This window comes from Episyrphus balteatus, chromosome 1, assembly GCF_945859705.1.
Source record: "Episyrphus balteatus chromosome 1, idEpiBalt1.1, whole genome shotgun sequence".
Lineage (NCBI taxonomy): Eukaryota > Metazoa > Arthropoda > Insecta > Diptera > Syrphidae > Episyrphus > Episyrphus balteatus.
The window spans coordinates 33888242-33900436 of record NC_079134.1 but is presented as its reverse complement, the minus strand read 5'-3'; the positions used below and the strand labels follow the sequence as shown (position 1 = coordinate 33900436).

General features: G+C 30.7%; 2 protein-coding genes across 2 annotated transcripts; one reads left to right on the top strand and one right to left on the bottom strand.

The window, feature by feature from the left end:
* Window positions 1–2567: 2567 nt before the first annotated feature.
* Window positions 2568–4630, bottom strand: LOC129905279 (kelch-like protein 28). The gene is made up of 2 exons (XM_055980719.1): window positions 4468–4630; window positions 2568–4410 (listed from the first exon to the last, which is right to left on the bottom strand). The coding sequence occupies exon 2, from the start codon at window positions 4401–4403 to the stop codon at window positions 2634–2636; it is 1770 nt and encodes a 589-aa protein (XP_055836694.1). The 5' UTR covers window positions 4404–4410; window positions 4468–4630; the 3' UTR covers window positions 2568–2633.
* A 5114-nt stretch (window positions 4631–9744) lies between these two features.
* Window positions 9745–11729, top strand: LOC129907120 (kelch-like protein 28). The gene is made up of 2 exons (XM_055983189.1): window positions 9745–9888; window positions 9946–11729. The coding sequence occupies exon 2, from the start codon at window positions 9953–9955 to the stop codon at window positions 11663–11665; it is 1713 nt and encodes a 570-aa protein (XP_055839164.1). The 5' UTR covers window positions 9745–9888; window positions 9946–9952; the 3' UTR covers window positions 11666–11729.
* Window positions 11730–12195: the final 466 nt, after the last annotated feature.

Here is a 12195-nt window from a genome sequence, read left to right as displayed (position 1 = left end):
ATGATTCCTTTGAAATTCATTTTACAAAAAAGAAAACAAACCAAAATGCATTTAAAAAATTAATTTGACATTTTGACAAAAAAAATTGCACAAAATATACAGAACTTCAATTTAAATGACATACTCGATTGCTTTTTAAATTTGAAACTGACAGTATTAGTATAAACTGTCACAAATATCCCAGGGATATTTTTCAAACTGGAAGTTGGCCAACTTCTGTATTTTAAAAGTGAAGAAAACCAAATGTTCAACTTTTGTTCCAACCTTCGAGTTGAGGTCAACTCTCAAGTTCGCCAACTCTCGAGTTTGCTTCAAGTTGAGCAATAGTGAAGAAAATGGCTCCAAATCGCTTCCACTAAATTCTGTTTTTTTTTTTGTGTTTGTGTGAAATTTAAAATGTCAAATATTTGTACTATTTTTTTTTTCAAACGAACGATATGGCAAAAATGGTAAGAAATCATTCCTTTCCATTAATCTACCCGTTTTGATTTTCTAATTAATTTCAATTTCAGAAAAACATACATTTTTGAATGAAAAAAAAAAAACTGATTGAGTTTTTTTTTGTTGAGGTTTAAATATTCATGTATTAGTGCTTCTGGAGTGGATTCTGAATTAAAATCGAGAACACAATTTCTCTTCTGAGAAGCGTTCTAGATGTCATTTTCCAGTCAATAAAACGGTTTCAGAAGACTTCTAAATAGGGATGGCGGTTGTTAGTACAAAAACCGGTTTTCGGTTTTTCTGGTTTTTTCTTTCGGTTAAACCGGCCGGTTTTAAACCGGGCCAAAAAACCGGTTTTCAGTTTTTTGCTTGATTTGATAGCCAAAAAATAAAATTAAATTAATTTGTCAACCAAAAAAAACTTTCGAAGAAAATCCCTAAGGGCCAGTTGTACAAACGTGGTTCAGCCTCGGATCAGGAATTTAACCCACCGATTTCGGCGGATTAGCTGCGGGTCAACTTCGGTTCAAGCATGGATTTGGCTATTTTTACATATGTGGATCTTGCACGGGTGCTAAACCGGAACCTTATCACCGATTTCAGAAGATAAAAGTTGCTGAACCACGGATTAAATATTTGTACAACTGGCCCTAAGAAAAGCTTTTTTAGTTTGATTTCGTTATAAGAGGTCTTAACTCACTCTTAGTAGGAGTTTTGAGGAATTTTTTAAGCTGAATATGAATTAAAATTTATAATTTATTGTAAGTTGAGAGAGGGAATGAAAGTTTTGAGGGTTTCCAGTTTTTTGTCTCGTCGCGTCGTCGGGTTTTTTTTAAGCTATTGCATATTAAGCTATTGCATAGATTTTAACGCAGGCCTGGGATGGGGTGCTAGCCAAAAAATATAGTAACGAAAAATGTAACGAAAAATGAAACGAAAAATTATTATTGGTTCACTAAACGTGTATGGTATGTGTGTACATGGTACGAATGTACAATTGTACGAAGCTTGCATGTATCGATACGAACGAGAGCAAACAAGCGCTGTTTGTGTGAATGGTTTCTTTCTTTTGTTTTGTTTTCTCTTCCCATTCTTCTGTTTCTTGTTCAACTTGTTGTGATTTGTGAACGAGTAAAGCGTTGCGTTGCGATTGTAGAGAAAAGAGAAAAAGTATTCTTGTGTTTTTTTATTTTTTGGTCTGGAGAAGTTTATGACATGAGATTGTGTGTATGCATGTTTTCAAATGTGACCTTGTTGTTGTAGGTGTATGAATTGATAGGTAGATACAAAATCAGATCATTGGTTTTGTGTAGGGTAGGTAAACAAATTATAATTGCATAAGTTGACAAAAAATGCAAAGCAATAGCTTAACCGCGGCCACAAGTGCCACAAGTCTTTTTTGTTAGAAGTTTGTTTCCCGTTTTTCGGTTTTTTCGCAAAAAAAACAGGTTTAAACCGGGAAAACAAAAAAACCGAATAAACCGGTTGACCGAAGCAAAAAAACCGAAACCGGTTTTAACCGGCCGGTCTACAACAAAATTAATTTCCTTCTAGATCGCAGTCAGCCCTATTCTGAATAAAAACTCCAATGGATGTGCTTGGGAAAGAGCTCTCAATCGAAAAATCCATAGAATATCGTTTCTTTACCGTTTTAAGTTTGATCCCTTTTTTTTAATCAAACGATATCATATCATAAATATGGTTCTTATATCATATCCTATAGTCACAGCCTAACACCCCTAATTCGATTGTCAACTATCAATTGATAGCTGATAAATATTGAATTTGGTGTTTTAAAATCCAATTTGGGGAAAACTGGTAATTTTTTAATGGATTTTTTCAATTACATTTCAAATAATAACGGTTGGCATTTCTAGTTTTTAAATTTTTTGCAAATCAGATAATAAGAGATCAAAATTTATTTTTTATCAACTATCACTTGATAGTAATGTAATATCGTAATAGGAGTGTAAATATTTTACCAAGGACATTTACCAATCATGTCGTTTGTGGAACACTTTTTGTTGCCATATTTGATTCAAAATCCTTAAGTTTCGTTTCAGCAAACGGCTCTCAAACATTTGACAATGTTATTCTTAATACTTTAGTCAAAGTTACCACTTCCAAAGTATAAAAGATTTTAATAACGAATTTAATAGAAATTAAACATAAATTAAAGATAAGTTTTTTTTTTAGCTGTAACAATTATAAATAATATCAAAAGTAAAATTCCAAATGGAATCTGTTATAGGGTGCATAGTTTTCCATGTATTAGTGTCAAGATCATACTCGCTAATATTGACATTATCACATGCTAAAATTTTATTTTCAAGAACTTTAGTTTGAATGTATGAGGTAGCTTGTTCGTAAGGAAGCGGTGCCATTTCAGACCATTGATCATTTGTTAAATCGTAACGTTGAGCAGTTTTAACATATTTTTCATCCTCATCCTCACCCTCATTTTCATCCTCACCCTCATTTTCATCCACATCTCCACCAGATTCCTTTCTGCAGTCATCGTTTTCTTTACAACCACCAAAGACGTACAAGAATCCTTCAACTGCTGCAAGACCAAAATTTTTTAAAGAATCTGTTTTAATAGTTTTAGAGGTCCATTTGTTCGTTAAGGCATCATAAGTTTGCAAGATGCCATTATTAAAATCAAGAATGTATAATATCCCATTGTGGGTAGCAATTTGGCTTGTTTTACTTAATTGACAAATCGGATGTAAATCTTTCCATTTACGTGTTGTAAAGTTATATATTTCCATTGAAACCGTATCAGTATCTTTACCATCAGCAAACACACACAAATGTCCTTTTAAATCTACCAACTTGCAACGTTGTTTTGGAGAGTTTATCATTGGTGGCAAATCACTAAGCTCAAAAGTATTTATATCAAAACATTCCACGGTATTTTTCCATTCATCTCTATCCCTACCTCCAACCATAATTAGCTTACCGTCAATCACAATTGATGCAAAATTATATTTTCCTGAATCAAAACATTTATCTAATTCCTCTGACCAGGAATTTGTTTTTGGGTTAAAGGTTTCAATAATAATATTAAGAAGTGAACGATTGCCAAAACTGGTTATAAATGCAAGTTTAGGCTTCTTCCTTGGCCTGAAAGCATAATCTGAATAATCATTTGACCGAGTTTCCGGTGACAAATGCCATTGAAGCCAACCGCAAATTAATTCGTAGCTTTCGACAGTCTTACAAACTGAATGTCTGTTTTCAATAATGAACTTGGGCGAAAGAACCCAAAATCGAACCATTGAAAGAAGCTCAAAAACTAAATGTTCACGATTGAGCTTGTCATAATTTATCCATGCTACCATGGACAAAAAGACTTCCTCTTCAAAGTCTCCATGAGGATTATCATTGAATAACAAATCTTTCAATTCATTTTCATTCAACATCATGAGTTCTTTCTCCTTCGATATTTTCTCAAAGTGAGTGTATGTGCATTCTAGTGATTTGTCCTTGAGACCACTCAAGCTCAATTCGTGAGCTAAACGAAACCAATACAAAGAGTTACTGAGATTGATGTTTTTCTCAATCAATTCACAGCAACCATCAATTAAGGTTTTCAATTTAAGAAACGATGCAGTTCGCAAAAGTTCCTCAACAGTTGCGAGACTCATTTCAATTGCACCTGAATACATAAAATCAATAACAAGTTTCAAAGTTGAAGCTTTGATTTCTTTAAGCTCAAGAATGTTTTCTTTGGAAGTTGTTTGAGTTGCACGGAAAGTATGCAAGAAATACTCACTCAATGAGCACAGGACAACTTTATGAGCATTGATATTGACGCAGTCAATTCCTGCTTTGATTATAGTATCGAAAAATTCATTTTCTTCATAGAAAGTTTGGAGATTTTCCGAGATGATTGTAGAGTGTTTATCTGTTTTGAAGATAATCTTGTCATCATTGGGAAATTGATTTGTTGGTTCCATTTTAGGTCTGTAAATGAAAGATTATTTTTCGGTCGAAATGCATGGAGGTTTGTCACATTGTCACCTTTTTTATGAGATAATTTTTATTAAAAACAAAAATAAGTAATAAATAAAATAGATAAGTGACAAAGAAAAAAGCAAAATTAATTTTGTATTTTGGTTTGGAATTGAAAGCAACTAGTCTTTCTAATTGATGAAACGCCATTCTTTTAATTGTGGTAAGATCTAGAAACAAAAGATACTACAGGGTGGTTGATGATCTTTATTAAATTTAAAAATGAAATCCGGTACTTTGGCATTGCAAAATTTATTGTAAAAAAGTTTACTATATTTATGTACACTTAGGTGCAAAACTGTCCCAAGCAATAGGTATTTTGCTTTGACACTTGATATTATTTTTGTTTTAGAATTTTGTGAATTAAGACCGTTATTATCTTAAAGGTCACCAATAAGACAATTACAAATGACAAACAGATAACCGTTATCGGCAAAGTTCGAGGAAAAAAGAAAGGATTTCATTGGGACAGTTTTGCAACGACCCAGAAAAGAAGAATGTTTTGGTTTATAACTGTTTACTAACACACTAAAACTGGTTGCTTACCATCAAATTTAGTTTATATTTACTCTGTGTATAGTGGAGTAACTAAAGCTCAAAAATTGGCAACATTAGGGAACCCGGCCGAACAGCTCTGATTTTGACGTTTTTTTTTTTTCAAACGTAGGTAATTAAAAATACTTTAAAGTCTATAGATTAAACATTGCCGGTGTTGCCGTATTTTTTTTTAAATTAAAATTAAATTTTTTTTTAACAAAACCATTTTTTTTGTTTAAATTTCATAAAACAAATGATAGCAAAAGATTCTCTAGGTATTTTAAGGAAAATATATAAAAGGCAGTAAGGGACAATCTTCCATCGTTTAAGCGATAAATGCAATTTTCTAACATTCTGACCTCAAACACAAAAAAAATATTTTGAAAACAACGGCAACACCTACAATATTTTAAAATACATTTTTAAAAAGCCAGAAGCTCATTCTTATCTCTTAAATTTAAATCCACTAAATTTAATCAAGACTTTTTGAAAAAATGGTCCTCAAACTCAGAATTAAAAAAAAAAATGTTATTAGAAAAATTTAAAATGACTTTTTTCCAAACTTTTTCTAATAAAATATGAATTTATTTAAAAAAAAATTTTGGCCATAAATATTATCAGTTGAATTTCGAAGCAAAAAAGGTAAAATATATCACACTTTTGAATAAAAAAATGAAAAATTACTTCAATTTCAATGGTTTTTTTTTTATTAAAACTGAATTTTTGCATTGAAATAATTAATTTTCTGTGGTAAATAGGAACTTTAAATTTTTGCTATTTAACTTTCAACAGTAAGGGTTATGAATTTTATGTTTAGATGTTGAACTTTAAAAAAAAAAATAAGTTACATTTTTTTTCAAAACTTTTATTAAAAAAAGTTCTTCGAAAATGAAATACTTTTTAATTTTTTTCATAAACCGTAATTGATATTGACATTTCCTTTTATAATTTGAAATCATAATAAATGCGGCCAAAAAATTTGAAAATAAATGCATTTTATATTACGTTCAAGTTTAAAAAACGACATGTTAAAATTTTTTCAATAATTTTTTTTTTTCAAAAATCTGAGTTCAATTACCATTCTTTCAAAAGCCGTTCATTCAATTAACTTAATTTTAATTTTACATATATGACTAAGCTTCTAGCTTTTAAAAAATGTATAGTTGAATATTGTAGGTGTTGCCGTTGTGTTCAAATATTTTTTTTTGTGTTTGAAGTCAATTAATAAAAAAATTGCATCTATCGCTTGAACTATGGAAGATTGTCCCTCACTCCCATATATTTTTTTTCCTTGAATTTCCTAGACAATCTTTTGGCATCAATTAATTTATGAAATTTAAGAAAAATTTTTGAAAAAAATTTGTTTTTGTTCACAAAAATCTTCAATTAAATTTAAAAAATCAAAACGGCAACACCAGCAATTTTTAATCTATAGACTTTAAAGTATTTTTAATTACCGACGTTTGAAAAAAAAGATCACCAAAATCTAAGCTGTTCGGGCGGGTTCCCTAATGTTGCCAATTTTTAAGCTTTAGTTACTCCACTATACACAGAGTAAATATAAACTAAATTTGATGGTAAGCAACCAGTTTTAGTGTGTTAGTAAACAGTTATAAACCAAAACATTCTTCTTTTCTGGGTCGTTGCAAAACTGTCCCAATGAAATCCTTTCTTTTTTCCTCGAACTTTGCCGATAACGGTTATCTGTTTGTCATTTGTAATTGTCTTATTGGTGACCTTTAAGATAATAACGGTCTTAATTCACAAAATTCTAAAACAAAAATAATATCAAGTGTCAAAGCAAAATACCTATTGCTTGGGACAGTTTTGCACCTAAGTGTACATAAATATAGTAAACTTTTTTACAATAAATTTTGCAATGCCAAAGTACCGGATTTCATTTTTAAATTTAATAAAGATCATCAACCACCCTGTAGTATCTTTTGTTTCTAGATCTTACCACAATTAAAAGAATGGCGTTTCATCAATTAGAAAGACTAGTTGCTTTCAATTCCAAACCAAAATACAAAATTAACATTGACTTAATATATATGGACTGCTAGAAGCATATTCAGGTTGGTTCCACTTGTTTCTTCGCGATACTAGCGCCCTAAAAAAAAGCGGAGAATAAGTGCAACATTTTTGACGAAGTGCGAAAGGAACAAATATAGAAAAACAGAGAAAGCACTACCTTTTAACGACAGATGTCACTCACTAAAAGTTTCCTCTTTTCGCCGTCTAAGGTTATACCGCTAGTAGAGCTAGAAAGATGTGGAATCATTTTTTTTCAATTTTTGTATGGAAAAGTCAAACGACTAGCAGTCCATATATAGTAGGTCAATGAAGTCAATGTTGAAAGCAACTAGTCTTTCTAATTGATGAAACGCCATTCTTTTAATTGTGGTAAGATCTAGAAACAAAAGATACTACAGGGTGGTTGATGATCTTTATTAAATTTAAAAATGAAATCCGGTACTTTGGCATTGCAAAATTTATTGTAAAAAAGTTTACTATATTTATGTACACTTAGGTGCAAAACTGTCCCAAGCAATAGGTATTTTGCTTTGACACTTGATATTATTTTTGTTTTAGAATTTTGTGAATTAAGACCGTTATTATCTTAAAGGTCACCAATAAGACAATTACAAATGACAAACAGATAACCGTTATCGGCAAAGTTCGAGGAAAAAAGAAAGGATTTCATTGGGACAGTTTTGCAACGACCCAGAAAAGAAGAATGTTTTGGTTTATAACTGTTTACTAACACACTAAAACTGGTTGCTTACCATCAAATTTAGTTTATATTTACTCTGTGTATAGTGGAGTAACTAAAGCTCAAAAATTGGCAACATTAGGGAACCCGGCCGAACAGCTCTGATTTTGACGTTTTTTTTTTTTCAAACGTAGGTAATTAAAAATACTTTAAAGTCTATAGATTAAACATTGCCAGTGTTGCCGTATTTTTTTTTAAATTAAAATTAAATTTTTTTTTAACAAAACCATTTTTTTTGTTTAAATTTCATAAAACAAATGATAGCAAAAGATTCTCTAGGTATTTTAAGGAAAATATATAAAAGGCAGTAAGGGACAATCTTCCATCGTTTAAGCGATAAATGCAATTTTCTAACATTCTGACCTCAAACACAAAAAAAATATTTTGAAAACAACGGCAACACCTACAATATTTTAAAATACATTTTTAAAAAGCCAGAAGCTCATTCTTATCTCTTAAATTTAAATCCACTAAATTTAATCAAGACTTTTTGAAAAAATGGTCCTCAAACTCAGAATTAAAAAAAAAAATGTTATTAGAAAAATTTAAAATGACTTTTTTCCAAACTTTTTCTAATAAAATATGAATTTATTTAAAAAAAAATTTTGGCCATAAATATTATCAGTTGAATTTCGAAGCAAAAAAGGTAAAATATATCACACTTTTGAATAAAAAAATGAAAAATTACTTCAATTTCAATGGTTTTTTTTTTATTAAAACTGAATTTTTGCATTGAAATAATTAATTTTCTGTGGTAAATAGGAACTTTAAATTTTTGCTATTTAACTTTCAACAGTAAGGGTTATGAATTTTATGTTTAGATGTTGAACTTTAAAAAAAAAAATAAGTTACATTTTTTTTCAAAACTTTTATTAAAAAAAGTTCTTCGAAAATGAAATACTTTTTAATTTTTTTCATAAACCGTAATTGATATTGACATTTCCTTTTATAATTTGAAATCATAATAAATGCGGCCAAAAAATTTGAAAATAAATGCATTTTATATTACGTTCAAGTTTAAAAAACGACATGTTAAAATTTTTTCAATAATTTTTTTTTTTTCAAAAATCTGAGTTCAATTACCATTCTTTCAAAAGCCGTTCATTCAATTAACTTAATTTTAATTTTACATATATGACTAAGCTTCTAGCTTTTAAAAAATGTATAGTTGAATATTGTAGGTGTTGCCGTTGTGTTCAAATATTTTTTTTTGTGTTTGAAGTCAATTAATAAAAAAATTGCATCTATCGCTTGAACTATGGAAGATTGTCCCTCACTCCCATATATTTTTTTTTCCTTGAATTTCCTAGACAATCTTTTGGCATCAATTAATTTATGAAATTTAAGAAAAATTTTTGAAAAAAATTTGTTTTTGTTCACAAAAATCTTCAATTAAATTTAAAAAATCAAAACGGCAACACCAGCAATTTTTAATCTATAGACTTTAAAGTATTTTTAATTACCGACGTTTGAAAAAAAAGATCACCAAAATCTAAGCTGTTCGGGCGGGTTCCCTAATGTTGCCAATTTTTAAGCTTTAGTTACTCCACTATACACAGAGTAAATATAAACTAAATTTGATGGTAAGCAACCAGTTTTAGTGTGTTAGTAAACAGTTATAAACCAAAACATTCTTCTTTTCTGGGTCGTTGCAAAACTGTCCCAATGAAATCCTTTCTTTTTTCCTCGAACTTTGCCGATAACGGTTATCTGTTTGTCATTTGTAATTGTCTTATTGGTGACCTTTAAGATAATAACGGTCTTAATTCACAAAATTCTAAAACAAAAATAATATCAAGTGTCAAAGCAAAATACCTATTGCTTGGGACAGTTTTGCACCTAAGTGTACATAAATATAGTAAACTTTTTTACAATAAATTTTGCAATGCCAAAGTACCGGATTTCATTTTTAAATTTAATAAAGATCATCAACCACCCTGTAGTATCTTTTGTTTCTAGATCTTACCACAATTAAAAGAATGGCGTTTCATCAATTAGAAAGACTAGTTGCTTTCAATTCCAAACCAAAATACAAAATTAATTTTGCTTTTTTCTTTGTCACTTATCTATTTTATTTATTACTTATTTTTGTTTTTAATAAAAATTATCTCATAAAAAAGGTGACAATGTGACAAACCTCCATGCATTTCGACCGAAAAATAATCTTTCATTTACAGACCTAAAATGGAACCAACAAATCAATTTCCCAATGATGACAAGATTATCTTCAAAACAGATAAACACTCTACAATCATCTCGGAAAATCTCCAAACTTTCTATGAAGAAAATGAATTTTTCGATACTATAATCAAAGCAGGAATTGACTGCGTCAATATCAATGCTCATAAAGTTGTCCTGTGCTCATTGAGTGAGTATTTCTTGCATACTTTCCGTGCAACTCAAACAACTTCCAAAGAAAACATTCTTGAGCTTAAAGAAATCAAAGCTTCAACTTTGAAACTTGTTATTGATTTTATGTATTCAGGTGCAATTGAAATGAGTCTCGCAACTGTTGAGGAACTTTTGCGAACTGCATCGTTTCTTAAATTGAAAACCTTAATTGATGGTTGCTGTGAATTGATTGAGAAAAACATCAATCTCAGTAACTCTTTGTATTGGTTTCGTTTAGCTCACGAATTGAGCTTGAGTGGTCTCAAGGACAAATCACTAGAATGCACATACACTCACTTTGAGAAAATATCGAAGGAGAAAGAACTCATGATGTTGAATGAAAATGAATTGAAAGATTTGTTATTCAATGATAATCCTCATGGAGACTTTGAAGAGGAAGTCTTTTTGTCCATGGTAGCATGGATAAATTATGACAAGCTCAATCGTGAACATTTAGTTTTTGAGCTTCTTTCAATGGTTCGATTTTGGGTTCTTTCGCCCAAGTTCATTATTGAAAACAGACATTCAGTTTGTAAGACTGTCGAAAGCTACGAATTAATTTGCGGTTGGCTTCAATGGCATTTGTCACCGGAAACTCGGTCAAATGATTATTCAGATTATGCTTTCAGGCCAAGGAAGAAGCCTAAACTTGCATTTATAACCAGTTATTGTAGTCTTTCACGTCGGAAAATAATTATTGAAACCTTCAACCCAAAAACAAATTCATGGTCAGAAGACTTGAGGAAAAATTTTGATTCAAAGATATATTATTTTGCATCAATCGTGATTGATGGTAAGCTAATTATAGTCGGTGGGAAAGGTAGAGATGAATGGAAAAATACCGTGGAATGTTATGATATAGACACGTTTGAGTATAAGGAGTTGCCACCAATGATAAACACACCAAATCAACGTTGCAAGTTGGTAGATTTAAAAGGACATTTGTGTGTGTTTGCTGATGGTAAAGATACTGATACGGTTTCAATGGAAATGTATAGCTTTTCAACACGTAAATGGCAGAATTTGAATCCGATTTGTCAACCAAGCAAAACAAGCCAAATTGCTGCCCACAATGGGATATTATACATTCTTGATTTTAACAATGGCTTCTTGCAAACTTATAATGCCTCAACAAACAAATGGACCTCTAGAACGATTAAGACAGACTCATTGAACAATTTTGGACTTGCTGCAGTTGAAGGATTTTTGTATGTCTTTGGTGGTTGTAATGAAAAAGATGACTGCAGCAAAGAAACTGATGAAGAATATGTTAAAAGTGTTCAACGCTATGATTTAACAAATGATCAATGGTGTGAAATGGCACCGCTACCATACGAACAAGCAACCTCCTACATTCAAACTAAAGTTCTTGAAAATAAAATTATAGCATGTGATAACGTCAATATTAGCGAGTATGATCCTGACACTAATACATGGAGTACTATGCCCCCTATAACAGATTCCGTTTGGAACTTTTCTTTTGATATTTATAATTGTTACAATTAAAAAAAAAACATTGTTAAATCTCTTTTATGTAAGATAATATAATAGTTTCGTAATTAAAATCTTTTATACTCTGGTTTTTAATTCCAACTCATTGACCGCTAATCGTTGTCCTTTTTTTTATTGAATTTCCGACTTTCTAAGGAAGCATTCGTAGATGTACTCAAGGACATTGAAGTCAGGCTTCCACCATTGAAGAGACAACTATCCATACCGAATATTCTTAAACTAGCAACTGTCTTACGATTTTGTGGAAAAGGGAGTTATCAGCTTTGCGTTGGAAATGATTTTAAATTTGGTATGGCACAACCAAAAGTATCGGTCAACCTCAAAAGTTTCAGTGGCTGAATAAAATGGTGCAAATGTAGCTCTAGCGTAGCTTGAAGTACTGTCAAAATTTTGTTGAGGGAAACCCTACAAAAGTAGGTAACAGCTAAGGTAAAAGTTGAGAATTCTTCAACTTGCGCTTCGAGCTACAGCCACAGCTACATTACACCATTGTTTTCAGGGGGTTAAGAGTCTTATAAACGCTT